This window comes from Vombatus ursinus, unplaced genomic scaffold (genome assembly GCF_900497805.2).
Source record: "Vombatus ursinus unplaced genomic scaffold, bare-nosed wombat genome assembly UNPS02014773.1, whole genome shotgun sequence".
NCBI lineage: Eukaryota > Metazoa > Chordata > Mammalia > Diprotodontia > Vombatidae > Vombatus > Vombatus ursinus.
This window is the reverse complement of record NW_020954551.1, coordinates 1880705-1898117: the sequence shown is the minus strand read 5'-3', so window position 1 is coordinate 1898117 and position 17413 is coordinate 1880705. Positions and strand designations below refer to the sequence as shown.

The 17413-nt window shown below is 42.1% G+C and overlaps 1 protein-coding gene across 1 annotated transcript in view; it reads left to right on the top strand.

Annotated features, from left to right (window-relative positions):
* The window catches only part of DPY19L1 (dpy-19 like C-mannosyltransferase 1), a 116495-nt gene that overhangs the window by 30108 nt on the left and 68974 nt on the right, over window positions 1-17413 (top strand). The window contains exons 5-6 of the mRNA XM_027863955.1: window positions 6822-6942; window positions 7149-7242. Of these exons, the coding sequence (XP_027719756.1) occupies window positions 6822-6942; window positions 7149-7242 (215 nt within the window). The remainder of the gene's footprint in view (window positions 1-6821; window positions 6943-7148; window positions 7243-17413) is intronic.

Sequence of the window (17413 nt, the reverse complement as noted above, 5' to 3'; positions counted from 1 at the left end):
CCTAATGGTCAGTTTTTGTGTAGGTACCATGTACAGCTTAGAAAAAGGTATATTCCTTTCTATTCCCATTCAGTTTTCTACAGATGTCTATCATATCTAACTTTTTAAAATTCTATTCATCTTCTTAACTTCTTTCTTGTTTATTTTATGGTTAGATTTGTCTGGTTATGAGAGGGGAAATTTGAGGTCCTTCACTAGTATGATTTTACTGTGTAACTAATTTAACTTTTCCTCTAAGAATTTGGTTGCTATACCTTTTGGTCCATATAAAATATTGATATTACTTCATTGTTTATGGTACTTTTTAGCATACTGTAGTTACCCACCTTCTCTCTTTTAACTAAGTCTATTTTTGCTTTTGCTTTGTCTGAGATTATGATTGCTACCTCTTTTTTTTTTAACCTCACCTGAAGCATAATAGATTCTCCTCCAGCCCCTTATTTTTACTTTGTGTGTCTCTTTGCTGTTTCTTGTAAACAACATATTGTTGGATTCTGTTTTTTAATCCGCTCTGCTCTCTGCTTCTGTTTTATGGATGAGTTCTTCCCATTCACATTCATAGTTATGATTATTAACTGTGTATTTCCCTCCATCTTATTTTTTTCCTGTTTGTCCTTCCTCTCCGCTCCCCTCCCCGCCCCATGTTTCTCTCTGTGTCTCTCTCTCTTTCTTTACACTGTCCCTCCTCAAAAGTCTTTTGTTTCTGACCATTACCTCCTTTAATCAGCCCTCCCTTCTATGAGCCTCCCTCCATCTCTCTTATCTCCTACCCCTCCTACTTCCATGCAGGGTAAGAGATTTTTTATACCCAAATGAGTGTGTATGTTATTCTTTCTTTCAGCCAATTCTGATAAGAGCAATTTTCAAGCATTGCCTGGTACCACTTTTTCCATTTGGCTATTGCTCTCTCTTTTTTTTTTAAGGCAGTTGGGGGTAAGTGACTTGCTCAGGGTCACACAGCTAGTAAGTGTCAAGTGTTTAGTCTGAGACTGGATTTGAACTCAGGTCCTCCTGACTTCAGGGCCAGTGCTCTATCCACTGCGCCACCTCGGTGCCCCGCTAATTCTCTTACTTAAGGAGTTTTTTTCTTCAGTGAATTTTTGTACCTCTCTTTCCATTTGGCCAATTTTGCTTTTTAAGGCATTCTCTTCAGTGGATTTTTGTGCCCTTTTTTCCAGTATTTATTTGTGCCTCTTTTACCAAGCTGTTGACCTTTCCCAGTTTTTCCTCTACCTCTCTTATTTGATTTTTAAAATCCTTTTTGAGTGTTTCTAGGGATTCTTGTTGGGCTTGTATCCATTTCACATTTTTCTTGGAGGCTTTGCTTGTAGCTGCTTCGACATCATTGTCTTCTTCTGAGTTTGTGTCTTGATCTTCACTGGGTATTGTTCCCAGGGTAGAGGGGGCCTTTCTTCTTCAGGCCTTTCTTGCTACTGTTTTCAGAGCTAGCTCTAGGGGTCTGTAGGTTTTTGGTGCTTCCAAAGTGGTATGATCTAAGCAGAGGTGTGGTCACTGCTTTCCTGTTCTGTGCTCTGGTCTTTACCCAGGAAGGGACCTTGTTCCCCTATATCCACCAGCGCTAACACTCTTTCTGGTCCTGGGATGGTGACTAGGTCCCCTGTTCTTCTGTAACCTCAATTGCTAGTGGTCACCGCTGTTTTATAATTGCAACCAGGGTCTCTCCTCCCTCAGGAGTGACCATAAGCTCTCCTCTCTACCTTGAAACTGTGAGCTGGGTCCTTGCTTCCCTGTGGCTACAAATGCTGGCACTCCTTTTGGCCCTGGGACTGCAGTCTGAAGCTGTGTCTGGGTAATGCAAGCAGGGTCCTGAACCCAGCTCCAGCAGAGGGTCCCCTGCAGTCTCCTTCTGACCATCCCATCGTTGATGGGATGGGAGCTCTTGAAGCTGCTGCTTCTGCCAAGGCAGCCTTCCCCAAAGTGGGGCCTTCGCTGCCTGCGTCTACTCTCAGGACCTACCGCCACTCGGTGAGACAGACCTTGTCTTGGCCTGGAAAATGATTTATCCTGACCTTCGGTTGGTTCTGGCATTCTGGAATTTGATTTGAGGTGTGTTTTAGAGTGTTTGGGTGGGAAGTTTGGGAGAGCTTGGCTCAGTGCTTCTCTACTCCACCATCTTGCTATGCATCTCTTGCAGGATTATTTCTTATCCAAAATTTAGCATTTTCCAAGAACTTTACTTAGGATGAGTTTGTTTAATTGAATTCTACTGATAATTTATCACAATTATTTTGATTTATTAAGATTGTAAGTTCGAGTTTTGTAGACTTTACATATAGAATAGAGCTACTCCTGGAATGTTATTAGCAAAGTTACATTGCATGGAGTAGATCCTGTTTCTCTATTAGTTTTCAAGAAAAAGTTGAAACTGCTGCTAACACCAGTGCTATTTCCAGTGATGTAGTCATCTCTGACAGTAGTAGCAGAGGTATACTGTATTTAGGATCATTGATTTTGAGTTGAAAAGGACCATGAAGAATCCCACTGCCTAATTTTACAGATGAAAGCATAAAAGCCACTGAAGTTAAGTAACTTGGCCCAAGGTCACACAGATAGTAAGAGGAAGAGTTGGGACTTGGACCCAGGTCTGTCAACTCAAGAGTCAGGGCTCATTCCATTGCATCCATTTCCTTCAAAGCCCCCTATAATGTTTTCTGTCAAGGGCTAGTTTTGAGTAGATTGCACTGAGTTAGCTGTTCTGCTTTGTATAAAACTCTTACCCAGAAGCAAGTCATCTACAAATAATTTGACACCAGTTTCTCCACAAACACATAAGTGAGGTCTTTATAGTTGATCTTTAGCCCTCAAGAGGTATAGTTTGTCCATCAGCCTTGGGACTTAGGACCAATTTCCTTCTAGGAAGAGAGGTATGGGGTAATAACAGCTTCAGAAATTCACAGTTGCATAATTTGACAAAATTCATAAAATTGATTATCTTTTTCCTAAATTTTGTTCCTGAAGACAGACTTATTTTTTGGCCAGTGTCTGTTTGATGCCAGGAAAATTTACAAAGCCATGCACTGATGTATATACCTGTGATTGTGTAGAGTTGTGTCATTAGCTTGAGCAGTGAAGAGAAAGACAAGGGAAGGGAAAGGAAGGAAAATGAGACCTTTCTTCTCCACCACCAGTGATGGGACAGCTCCTAGCAATGAAGGCTGAGAGAAAGAAAGGGAATATCCTTTCCTTTTTGTAGCTTCAGGAGAGGAAGTCCTTGGTGTGGGGTTATACAACAGACCTTCCTTTGTGCCTGGCTGCACTCCCAAAAGTTGTGCCACTAATCCCCCTATAGGAGCCACACACTCTCACCACTACCCCCATCTTTCTCCCATCCCTTTTCATTTCCAGGATGTGCCTGTCATGCAACAAATACTTACTCATTAGTTCCTTACATTCTGAAGTGGCCTCATGTTTAAGAATGCCCATCCTGTTCATTTGGTTTACATATTTGCTTCATTTACACTTTGAAAGATCTGTCATTCCATTGGAATGAGTACTCCTTCTGTTGTTTCAGACTGTGGTCCCTGTCTGCAGCCAGCCTCTTCTATATTCTGTGATTATGTGATAGAGCTGAAATATATGCATCAGTACAGCAGGGAGTGCCCAGCCTAATGAAATCTTAGAAATAATTGAAAATCAGTAGGTTTTTCAATGAAAATCTTCTGTGTTGAAATCACTTGATGAGTTTTGTAGAATTGTACTTTATTCATCTAATGTTCATTGAGCATCTTCAAGGTAGATGAAACTTCTATTTCTATTGAAGAAATCATCGTTCTGCAGTCTCCCAGGTTTGTAACCCTGGAGTTTCGTCCAACCTTACCCTACGTAGCCAATCACCTGCCAGATTTTTCTTCTCCACCTTCTCTTACATCCAACCCCATCCCTTTGTTCATAGCACCAATAGCTCAGTTCAGGCCCTGATCCCCTCTCACCTCGGTTATTGTTAACAGCCTACTGACTGTTCTCTCTGCCTCAGGTTTCTCCCCACTCAGTTCCATCCTTTACATTACAGCATTTCCGTAAGTGCAGATTTGACCTGGTGACTTCCCCACTGACTCCCTTTTGCCTTGAGGATAAACTACACTAAAATGGTTTCACTTTTCTTTTTGAGACTGTTTCTCTCTATTTCACCCTGGCTGAAAGTTCCGGATACCCACTACTGATGGGCATAGAAGCATTCACCTGCTCCATCATTCCCATCTGGGCCGGTTTGCCCTTCATAGGTAGTTCGGTGGCCCTGCCCTCCCAGAACCTAATCACGTACAGACCCTGATCGGCTTTTGCCCCATTACAGCTCATGACTCCCGTACTTAAGTGACCCATCAGCTTCAGCCTCCCCCCACCCCACCCGTGCACTTGCAAAGCTCTCTACAACCTGGCCCCAGCCTTAATCTCTAGCTTCATTGTGTGTTACTCCTCCTACTGTGATCTGGGATCCAGTCAAACTGACCTTTACCTTGTTCCTCGTAGATGAGGAGTCTCATCTCCTGTTAGCAGTCACCAAGTACTGGCCAAGTAAATTGGCATTTACTAAGTCCTAGACACTGGGGTGAGCACAAAGAAAGGCAGAAACACGATCCCAGTCCTCCAAGATCTCATATCCTGCTGGTGCAGATAACGTAGGAAAAAACCGTACATCCAAGATATATAATGGAAGCTAATGTCAGAGGGAAGGCACTAGCAGTGGTGGGTAAGGAAGGGGGAGGCCAGGAAATCCAGGAGCTGGAGGAGGGTGAGGAGAGAGCATTCCAGGCCTGGGGCATAGCCATTGAAAAGGCACGGAGTCTGGAAATGGAAAGTCCTATGGGAGGAGTGGCAAGAGGTTCAGAGTAGAGGAAAGTAAAGTGTTAGCAGATTGAAGGGTTTTCAATGCCAAACAGCTTTTTAGATTTGATCCTGAGGGCAATAGGGAGCTAGTGAAGTTTATTGACTAGGGGAGGTAGTGACAGTCATGCCTGTTCTTTAGGAAAATCACTTTTGCAGCTGTGAGGATAGAAGGGAATGGGGAGAGACTGAAGCAGGCAGCTGATACAACATGAGGTGACAAGGGCCTGGACTGGGGGTGGCAGTCTAAGCGGAGAGAATGGGACATCGAAATGCTGTGGCTGTAGAAAGGAGATGGAATGGTCTTGAGAGAAGTGAGGATGATACCAAAGTTGGGCACCTGGATAAGTGGGGAGATGGTGGTGACCCAGGCAGTGACAGGGAGATCAGAAGGGGGGTTTGGGGGAAGAGGTAATGAGTGCTGGTTTGGACGTGTTCAATGTGAGGAGTCTATGAGACATTCAATTGGAAATGTCTCAGATACGGTTGGGGTTCAGGAGAGAGGTTAATCTGGGAATCATCTGCATGGAGATGGTCATTGAGCTCATCAGAACTGATGAGATCATGAGCTGGTATAGAGCAAGAAGAGGGTCCAGGACAGAACCTGAGGGACACCTGGAGTTACTAGTTGTGACCTGAGGGTCCAGGAGAGGAGACTGAGGAGGAGGGGTCACATGGCTAAGAGAATGATCTTTTGTCACCATGTCTTTGCCCTGGCTCTCCCCCAGGCCTGGAATGAACGCCTTCCTCCCTGCTGCCTCATAAAATCCCTTTCTTCAACCCAGGCACCACCTTCTCCAGGAAGCCTCTCCTCATCCTCCCTTCCCCGCCCCCACCCCAACTGCTGGTGAAATGACTTGGTATTTCACTACTTTGCGTTTGTCTTCTTTTTGTTTGTGTGTGTGTGTGTGTGTGTGTATGTGTGTGTGCTCGCATGTGTGTGCATATGTGCATGCGTGTACTAACACACATGCATGCTGTCCATGCACATATATATATATGTACATCTGTTTGTACACACATGCATATGCACGCACACTCATGCACATACAGTTGTCTTCCTTGCTCATTCTGAGTAGAGATTATGTTGTTCTTTGTATTTTTATTCTCAGTGTTAGCACAGTGAGTGGCACATAGTAGGCACTTAAATGTTTATTGATTGGTTGGTAGATAAATTGTTATTTGGCCATTTTCAATCATATCTGACCCTTTGTGACCCCATTTAGGGTTTTCTTGGCAAAGATACTGGAGTGGTTTGCCATTTTCTTCTCCAGCTCACTTTACAGATGAGGAAACTGAGGCAACCAAGGTTAAATGACTTGCCCAGGGTCACACAGCTAGGAAGTGTCTGAGGTCAGATTCCTGACTCCAGGCCTGGCACTTCATCCACAGGTGCCACTTAGCTGCCCAGTTGGTAGATTGATTGATTGGGTGCTATCAGATATGTGTTAGGAAGACAAAAAAGATGTGGTTCCTGGTTTTTGAGCCTGTGGTTTAGTTCAGGCAGGATTTTATAATATAAAAGCTTGAGAACCTTTTCAGTCTCCATGTATAAAGTGCCTGTGTGTTTAGGGTACAATGGAAAAAGCAGTGACTTTGTAATTAGAGGAACCAGGATCAGGTATGCCCCTTAATATCTATACAGTCTTGTGCAAATCATGGGACCTTGCTGCGTTTCCCCATCAGTAAATGATAGGATTGGATTACATGACCCTTCCACACCTAAATCTGTGGTCTTTGATTTTATGATGCTAAGACATTCTTGAGAAAATAGAACTGAAGTGTGGGAGTGAGAATTCTGGCCCAGAAAGATGCATGTTGCATCAAGGAGAATCTTCAAGACTGAGAGAGTGGAGGGAGAAAAATGGAGGGAAAACTGGAAGAAAAAGTGGATGAGTGTCACTGAACCCTTTGTGGCAGTTGTGACCATCATCGACAAAGGCCTGTCCTCATCTGTCTCCAATTTTGTTTCTTTTTAGGTAGTCTTAGCCAGCTGGTATCGCATGTATACCTGGATAATGGACCTGTTTGGCATTCAGACCAAAATATGCTGGACCGTTACCCGAGGAGAAGGGCTTAGTCCTATAGAAAGCTGTGAAGGCAAGTTTCTTTGGAGGGTAATGCTGTGCTTCTAATTCTTGTCCTGCAGTCATTTGTATAGAAAAAGAGCAGGGGTGTGACTCTTTAGTAGCTTTGAAGAAGTCTTTTAAATAAGCAAATATTAAGAAATTTGTAAATATTTTAGAACAGAAAAACCTCTTGTAGATTTTTAAACTCTAGTGAGACATTTTGTTTGTCTTTTAAAGGACTGGGCGACCCTGCTTGCTTTTACGTTGCAGTGATTTTTCTATTAAATGGACTGATGATGGCTTTGTTTTTCATCTATGGCACATACTTAAGGTAAGGGCTTTGAGTCTGGTGAGCTTTCAGTGGGCTTATGATAAGTTTTGCAAAATAAATTTAATGAAAAAAGTGTGGTGGGTTGTAGTCATTAGAGAACAATAACCTATTTAATCAGCTCAGTTGTTTTTCTAGTCTTATTTACAAAAACTATAGGCTAAAGAATCAAAAAATTAGGTCCCACTTAAATGATTTTACTCTTAGTGTAAACATCAATATATTTTCCGTGCTGAGAATTCACACATTAAAAAAAATTGAAGCTACAGCTAGACTACTGTGGGTCTCTAATCAATTTAAGTAATCCCAGGCAGTTGGTCTAGCTTATTGATCCATCGGGATTTATGTCTTTTTAAGATATCAGACATACATGCATTGTAGTTCTTGAGGTGAAGTACATGGGAAAAGAATAGTTTTAGCACTGATGACTCATTACTTTATAAACATTGCCATAAAAATCTCAAAAAGTAAAATGGTTTCCATCAAGGTTGTTATTATTTGCTTGTTTGCCTTTATGATGGACACCTTTTCTAAAACTCAATTTAGTTCAGCAAGAAACTTATTATTTCAACAAGAAATTTATTAATTGACTCCTGTATGCAAGGAGCTTTGCTAGTTATTGGAGATTTAAAGATAAAAACCAAAATCAGTCTCTGCTCTTCAGGATCGTGCATTTTTTGGGGGGGTTGTAGCATGTCCCCAGCTCAATACAGACTATTTGAGGAGAGAGAGAGCACTAACAAATTGGGGAGAGGGATCAGAAGTCAGGAAATGCATCATGGGAGGGCAGCACCTGAGCTGAACCATGAAGCAAGCTGAGGATTCCAAGAAGCACAAGTTAGGGTGGGATGAGGAAGGAAGAAGGTGGGAGATGAATGACAGCTTTGTAGAGCAGCAAACAGATCAGTTTGGCTGGAGTGGAAAGTGTGGTAAATAGACTAATGTGTGATGAATCTGGGCTCTGTGGTTGCCTGGAGCCCGATGGCAAAGGCTGGTCAGTGCCAAGGATCCTGTAGCATGGGTTCTTAACCTGCCTTGCAGTTAGGCCTATGGGCCTGCCTGCTCAAAGGTCTAGGAACTTGGTTTTAAAAATATTTGGACAACTGTATTTAAGTGTAATTGGTTTCCTTTGTAATCCTATGTGTTTTATTTCATACATTTAAAAACATTCTGAGGAAGAGTCTGGAGACTTCACCAGATAGCCAAAGGTATCTGTGATACAAGAGGCAGGGAGCCCCTGAAAGCCTCTTGGTTAGGAAGTGACATCACCTGCCTTGTAGGCTAATTCCTTTGACAACTGCTTGGAGAATGGAGACACAATCAATCAACAAACAGACATTTATTAAACACTTACTGTGTACTCAAGGCATTGGGGATACAACTATGAAAGTGAGATAGGCAGACCCTGTGCTTAAGGCGCTTACATTCTAATGTGGTCACGTGTTTACTGATCAGTGATCACAAGATTGATAGAAATAAATCCAGAGTGATTTGGAGGAGGGGTGCACTGCCTGGGGCCGATCAGGAACGGCTGCTTAGAGGTGGCACTTGACCTAAGGCTTCAAGGGAGCTGGAGATAGGAAGAGGGAGAGCATTTCAGACCTAGGAGGAGGTGGGTTGTCACAACCTACGGTGGGTTGTGGGGACCACAAGACCAGTTTGGCTGGAATGGGAAGTACTGATCGTTGTAATTAGCCAACTAAGATGGACTGTAACCAGATGGTGAAGGGGTTTAAATGCCCAGCGAAGGAGTTTGCATTTTGGGGGAAGTGTGGTCATATCTGAGTAGGAGCATTGATGTGGCAGGTATGGGAGGAGGGGTGGCTGAGGGAGAGGCAGGCAGGGCCCAAATTCTGATGGGTGTTCGGGACTGCCAAAAGGGGACAGTTACCATAGTTGTCGTGGAGGTAAAGTCTCCAGGTTTGGCATCCGAGTCGATGTGGGCATGAAGTAGAGTGGGCCAATGAAGAGGCCTCCAAGGTCATGAACTGTCCACTGGCGGGATTTCTCCCTCACAGAAATAGGGAAGCGAAGGGTTGAGGTGGATCTAGGGGGAGGATGGTGAGATCCTGCCTCTAGAACTGGCTGGGCCATTAGAGGTTATCAGAGGTTATCCAAGCCCCTTTATTTTACATGTGATGGAACATGTAAGGTTCACTGGGTCCACGTGTCTAATGGTCAGACAGGCTGGAAAAGAAAGGTAACAATTCAGTGGTGTGGAAAAAAAAAAAAAACACGCCAACCCAGTGAGAAGAGAGTGTCCAGAAAGAGCTTTAAATGCTACTTATCGGCATCATAATTGCATTTCATGGTTTTCTGATCTTTAGAAGAAGAGCTTTCATTTGAAAATCGCAAGTAAAAAATCTAATGCCATTCTTATGTTGAGTGGGTTAGGGAGATTCTTCTACATCTGTATTTTCCTTCAAAATTGGTTTAGTTGTATTTATTTTTGTTGAATGTGAAAAAATATTTTTGGAAGTGCCTTAAATTGCTACTTCCTCAACGTTTCCCCTCCCCCCATGTTCATTAGCTTAGTCACCCTTCTAATCTTAAGAGAGTGGGATGAGGCTGGAATGTTCTTAGGATCTATGTTAAGAATGAAGGGAATAATATGTAAAATTGTGTTGCGTCTTTCTATAAATAGTACCATCTGAATTTTGAGAAACAAATGCTAGAAATTGTTGATGTAGGTAGACTGCTTATGACCTTTGTGATCCAGAATAATTTTTTTCAGTAATACAACTTTGTGATTCTGTCATGAAAACCAGAGTTGGGGGGAGAGTGTGGTGGAGGGTGAGGGGTGTGACGAGAACCACTGAAGTGGGCTATGGGACCAGTCTTTAAACCTTTCCTTTCTTTTATGGAAAGAGGGTGACGTATTACTGAAGCCTAGATTTACAGCTGGCAAGGCTCTTAGAGATCGATTTCATCTTGCAAAGGAGAAAAGTGACGCTCATTGAGATTGAGGGACTGGCTTAGGGTTGCGCAAGTAGCAGAGAATTAGCGAGGATTCAAACTGGGCCTATTCAAGACTTTCCAGCTCCTCACCCCAAGTAATTTTGTTCATTTTTCTAAAATAATATTTTACTAATTATGACTCTGGTGACAGTTGTTTTTATAAGAAATTTTAAGTTCTAAAGACAGGAGAATGGACAATTTTAGGGGACAGTGCCTTAAAGACACATTATGAAAAGGCTTAATTTCCAAAGCGTCTGGGGCTAGAAACCAAAGCTCTCTCGGCTTGAAGATCCCGAGCTGGAAAATGGTGATGTAGTAAAAGAACGTTGGGTTTATAATCCGAGGGCCTTGGGCTTGAGCATTGGCTTTGCTACCACTTCCTGTGACCTTGGTCAAGTTGTTGAACAACTTCCAGGGCTTATTTCCCTGTCTGTAAAACAAGAGGCCAAAGGTGTCGGTCATGTCTAAGGTCCTGGTGGAGGCCCTCTGTGCGGACCGAGGGTGTGGTGGCCCTTTGGAGGCTCCCTGGGAAGAAGGGTGACAACTAAGAGAGTGGAAACTCTGAGGCCAAAGGCCTGGTTTTCCTAGCCCTGTCATAGCCTTATCTTCAGAGATGCCTCAGGGCGGGCCTCTGCGAGATGGGATGCAGAGCCAACCTTGTGAATGAAATCTCTTGTTTTGGAAACACTCTGGAGTTCTCAGAGAGCGTTTAGCCTCATGGAGTCCTTCTGGATAAGGCCTGTTAATCTTTAGTTGGTGCCATACATCGCTGTGCTCCTTTGTACGTTTTTTACAAAACCCCAGAGATCTGCTCGGGGCCCTCTTCTTTTCTCTCTGTTTGTGATCTCAGAGTGATCTAGTTTATGCAGGTGCTGTCTCTGGAGTCAGAGGAACTGGGTTCAGATGTGACCACTGAGGGGCATTCCCTGTTTGGTCTTGGCCTGTTAATACACCCCCTCACCCTGGCTGTCGGATAAGGGTGTGAGCTAGACAGCCTCTCAGGGTCCCTTCCAATGGGAAGACTGCTGACTCTGGAATCAGTGGGTACTGATCTAAAGCACGGCTCTGGCGTTTACTCTCCATGTGACTCGGGGCAAGTCACTTCGCTTCCCTGGGCCTTAGTATACCTATCTATAAAATAGTGTTGGACTCCACAGATGGTCTCTGAGGGTCCTGCCCCCTCTGAGTCTTTGATCATCTGAATGTCTTATAGGTGTCTCATACTTAATGTCCAAAACAACTCATCTTTCCTGGGAACTCACCCCTCTTCTTTACTTCCTGTTTCTGTCTCTAGTCACCCAGGTTGGTGAGTGACTCTTCATTCTTCCTCACTGTCCTGCTCCATATGCAATTAGTTACCAAGTCTTGTCATGTCTGCATCCCAGTATCCCTGCTATTAAGCCCCACTAGAGGCAGCTGGATGGTGCAATGGACAGAGTGCCAGGCCTGGAGTTAGGAAGACCTGAGTTCCATTCTGGCCTCAGACACTTAACTAGCTGTGTGACTCTGGGCAAGTCACTTAGTTCTTTTTGCCTCAATTTCCTCATCTGAGAAATGGGGACCATAATAGCACCTACCTCACAGAGTTGTTGTGAGGATCAAATGAGGTCTCTCTAAAGCACTTAGCACAGTACTTGGCATATGGTAGGTGCTGAATAAATGCTTATTTCCTTCCCTTTCCCTTTCCCTTCCCCTTTCCCTTCTCTCTATTCACATGGCCATCATTCTACTTTAGTCCTTCATGAACACTTTTTGCCTAGATTTCTTGCTTGTTTTCTTCTCACTAATTCTCAAACCCCTTCTAATATGGTTTCCAATTACATTATGCAACTAAAACGGCTCTTTCTAAAGTTGGCACTGATCATGTCATTGCCACATCCTAGGGCATTTTCTCCATCCTCATTCTTCTTGACTTCTCTTCAGCATCTAACGTTGCTGACCACCCTCTCTTCCTGGATACTGTCTAGGCTTTTTGGACATTACTCACTTAGTTTTCTGCTTGTTTGATCAGTCCACCTCAGTGTCATTTGCTAGACTGTTAGCTATGGCCCACCCTCTGCTGTGAGTGTGGCCCAAGGCTCTATCCTGAGTCTCTTTTTCTCTCTTTAGACTCTCTCTTTTGGTGATTTCTTCAGTTCCCGTGGGTTTATTTATCTCTGTGTCGATGACTGACGTATCCAGGACTACTCCCTACTCAAGACTGAAGTCTTGAGCTCTCTTCCCACATCACTAGCTACTTACTGGAAATTTCAGATCAAATGTCCTAAGGCATCTCAGGCTCATCATGTTCAAAATTAAAGCCGTCCTCTTTTTCCCAAGCCCTCCCCCCTCTCTAACTTTCACATTTCTGTCGTCTCAGACACCCGGTTCCTGTTCTCAGTGTCATCCTTGTCCTCTCACTACCTCGTCCCATCTGTTTCCAAGTCTTGTCAATTCAACTCTTGTATATCTTGTATCAGTCTCCTCTCTCCATTCTCGCAGCCTCACCTCTCATCTGGACCATTGCAGTGACCTCCTGATTGATGTCCCTGCCTCTCTCTTCCCTCTCCAGGCCATCTTCCACCTAACTACCAGGTGACTGAGTTTTCCTCAAGCCCCAATCTGACCCTGTCCCTTCCCTGTTTGAAAAGCTCCACTGGCTTCTATTACCTCTGTTGGGTCACAGCCTGGCTCTAGCCTCATTGCCCATTGTTGCCCTTTTATGTACTCTGTGGTCCAGCCACGCCAGTCTGCTGTCTCCCCTCACTGCCCACATTCCAGCCTCTGTTTCTTTGCTTTTGTACAAGCTGTCTCCAATGCCTGGGATGCCCTCCCTTCTGGCCTCTGCCTCTGGTGATTCCCCAGAGCTTTGCTCAGAGCACAGCTTCAGCTCTGTCTTCTTTGTGAGGCCTTTCTTGAGTCCCCAACTTACTAGTGTCTGCTCTTTCCTTTGAAATTATGTTGTATGTACTTAATATGCATATTTTCTGTCTTTTTCACATGTGCACGTGTAGTTTCTTCTGAAAGTGAACTCTTTGAGATCAGGGGCTGTTTGATTTTTGTCTTGTATCCCCATCCTAGGACAGTTATTTGCATGTAGTAGGCATTTAATAATTGCTGATTGAATTCATTGGAAAGTTAACTTTTATTAGATGTATTTATTTCTGAGTTCTCAAAATGAGCAAAGACTGGTTAATTACTGAGTGCGTAGTAAATCTTTAAATATTCTTGACTGACTGATTTTTGTTATTCAGACTTGCAAGTTCCAGCTTTAGAGAGGCAGTCCACTTTAGCAGCATAGGTCATGGAGTTGCCAGACTGTTACTGCTCTTCAAGCAGAGACCAGCTCAAGGGTACCATCTAATTACGACTGGAGTAAAAGCTTTTTGAATGAGTGGAGTTTCTCATGAGGGTCATCAAGTGGAGAAATGAATGACTGCTTTTAACAACATTGAATTAAGCTTATACAGTATGCTGTATGAAATTTTGCTTTCTGTGCTGGTGTCATAGGATGTGATAGCAAGATGTCTCAACTCTCTAGTGTGTTTACTTTTTCTGATATCTTTTTTTGGATTACCCATTTCCCTACAAATTTGTTGGCAAAGAGAGGCCAAAATGGAAGTATAATGAGTAGTCACTCATACCCATCTTACACTTCACTTTTCCTCATTTCTTATGTGCTTATAGTAAGATAAAGGGTTGGATGAGCTCTGTGGAGGTAGGTCTGGGTTCCTTAACCAGATGAAGATAAAATTCACTGTTTTACCACCTTATTTTCATCCAGAGAAGCAGTCTAGCAGTTGTATGGTTGTGAGTGATAAGCTCGGGAAAAACAGTGACTATGACTCTTTCAATCTGCTATCTGGAATATGAAGAAAAGAGAGATGATGTATTAACATAGGAACAATTCCCAAGATAGCGACAGTATGGTGAAGGTAAGGTCAGTGGATATTTGCAAGACAATGTTCATAGCATGTATCACAGTATTTGCCCATGATGGGTGTTTTGTATATATTTTTAAATAAAATTATGTGAGTGGTTATGAATAATATTAAAAAGAATTTTAAGGATCTCCCAATTTCAGGAACATTAGTATCATTTGTGGGTTGAGAGGATGGATGCTTCTAAGGACTCATTCTGTTTCTTTGATTTTTATAGTTATGTCATTATTTCTAAAGCTAAGCACATCTTTTTACTGACAGTTCTATGTACTACATTCTGCATTAGGTCCTGGGGCTAGGAGAGAAATGATATTTGTTCTTGTCTTCAAGGTACTTAAAGTCTATTGGAGGGGGAAGAAAACCTAACCCCAGACTTTAAGAACTAGGTTAATGATCTCTGCTCTTTTTGCCATTGTATTGAAATGAGATTTTGCTGTTTTAAAGATTCTTTTTAGTGACAACTATATTTGTTGCCCTATTTGTCGTCTTATTCCTGATTCTTCTTATTTCTTTCTTATTTCCTCCCTTCCTTCCTGGTGTCTATTCACCCTGTGGGAGAGGAAGGCAATTAAAAAAACCAAAAAACAAAACTTGTGTCACCCTTTGGAAAGCATGTGTGCTCAGCCTTCTATGCCCCTGGGCCAACAGCCTACTTAAACAAATTGCCATCTTCCAACCAATCCTGACATATTTGCCTCTTCATTTATTTCCAAGCTGGCCCTTATGCTCAGGTTCCATTTCTTGATATTTTCACCTGGATTCCCAGCCAGGGACAACAAACACTATATTTTCCTGTTTTCTTAGATATTTGGATTTGGAAATGCAGGACAACCAGCATCTACTAGTTTTTATCATCTATAGTATGCTTTTTACTTTTTTAAAAATAAAGTATATTTACTTTAAAATGTAATTTTATTTTTAAAAGTAAAGCACATTGAAAAAGGCAAAAACCATTTTCAACTCATGGGCTGTATAAAAACAGGCATCTTTTGGCTTGTAGGCCCTAATTTACTGACTCCTGATCCATACTGATCTAAGGCAGCAACTAATACTTCTAGCAAATCCAATTGGAACCTCTATCTAACTCCCAACAAATTAGACTGATTTACTTTAATGCAGAGTGAAGTGCTTTGTATTTGCTGATGCTAATTATTATTATTATTACAAGGTATGTGTTTGTTAGACTGTAGGGTTTTTTTCGAGTGTATTTTAAAAATTATATTATGCCACTCTAAAGTTGTTTTCCTAATCCAAAATTTTTTCTTAGGATTATTTTGATACTGACATCTTCATTACAATTTAAAATGAAAAGTTACATATTGTATATAGTGCCACAGGTTACTTGGAAACTCATTTGATTGACTACCTTTATAAGTACATTTCTTGTTAATTTTGAAAACTGACCCTTTGTGGCCATATGTGGCCTTGGAGGTAGTGATACCCCTTTGGGCATTTTTTCTAAATGTTTTCTTCCAGAAAAAAAAAAAATCAGTTCAGTTCCCTGCATGTTATAATACACAACACTGTGTTAGGTGTGGGGGATACCACAACAGAGGATGGCCTCCACCTGCAGGGAGCTGCTGTTTCACTGGGCAGTACAACATGTCCACGAATCAAGGCAGCAGAGAGAGTGGGAGGCCTTGAGGCCGTATCACATGACAATTGGGTGAAGGAACTAGGGATATTTAGCCTGGAGAAGAGAAAGCCTTGGAGTGCATGATAGGTCGTATCAAGTGTTTGAAAGGCTTTTGAAAAAGCATCTCCTACTTTGTTTGTGGAAAAAGTGATGGATTAGATGGTAACACAAGGAGATCGATGCAGAACTGGTTGGATTCAAAGAGTAATCATGAGGGGCTCAATTGTCATCGTGGGAGGTGTCTCATGGGGGGAGGCCTATGCTTGGCCGTCTTCTCGTCATTTTTATCAGTTGCTTGTATAAGAGTTTGTACAATCTTACGAGCTTTGAGCAATTTGTTCTCATGGTATGGCAAAGAGGGTGGGGATATCAGTTCCTTGGAAAATGTCATGGGCCTTACTATTACCGAAAAAGGCAAACAAGAGAAAATCACTAACTTCTGACCACTGGGCAACTTTACTATCTCTAAAATATTTATGAGAATAATGTGTAGATATGTTGAAGGGAGAAGAAAACAGGTGGGCTTTTGCAAAAGACAGATACAGTAAATCTCATTTTTATAATTGCAGTAGACTCAAAGATGCAAAGAAATCAGAGTGCCACTGACTTTATTTCTTTTCTGTTAAAAAAACAAATTATTTGATAGAACAAAACACTGCCTTAGTGGCCTCACTGTAGCTGAAGTCATAGATGTTCTTTGAAAGATGACAACTGAAGAACTTTATTTGATCTACTGATTATTTTTAAATTAATTGTTTTATTAGAAATTTAACATGTACACAAAATTACACTTGTTTAATAACTATTTTAATCTAGTTTAATAAAATTAATTAAAGCATATAAAGCAGTGTAATATTTTCTCAGTCTTTCTAAGACTTCATCTGGATCTTTTTATCCTGTCCATTCATTCTTATGTGATATTACTTACTGTGTACTCCATTCCTCTATTCTGTGGTTAATTTTATTCCAAATTATTTCATAAAGATCTTTTCATATTTCCTTGCATCATGTCCATCTTAATTGCATTTAAGTATTCCATTACAGTAATGGACTCCACTTGATTTAACCACTCCCTTATTGTTGGACATTTAAAGTGCTTCTAGTTTTGGCAATTACGTAGGGTCATAGGTCCATAGATGTGGAGGCAAAGGGACCTTAGAGGCCATTTAATCTAACCCCCTCATTTTACAGATGAAGAAGCAAAAATCATCGGTTCTTTTCTTTGTCAAGCAGATTGTCTGAAAGTATATTGCTTCTTTGTGTAGAGCAATCCTACATAAATCTCCTGACAGAAGGTAGAAATGTGAGCTTTTGGTTTGAATTACCTTTGACTTGATAATATTCCTCCTCCCATTGTTTCATGTTGCCTCTGAAATTTAAAAAAAAAAAAAGAAGCAGCAAATTCCTTAACCTGGCATTTAAGGCCCCCACCATCTCCTTTTAGCTTACCTTATCAGCTCTCCTTCATTTTACTCCTCTTCATGAACTCCATTTTCCTACCAAATTGGGATACTAGCCATTCTCCCCAGTTGGTACGCCATCTCCTCTTTTCCTGCATTCACTCAGGCCGTCCCCCACATGGGATACACTCCACCTTTACCTCCCCCTTTCACAACCTTCCTTGTCCTTCAGGTTGTCAGCTTGGCTCCTGCCTATTCTG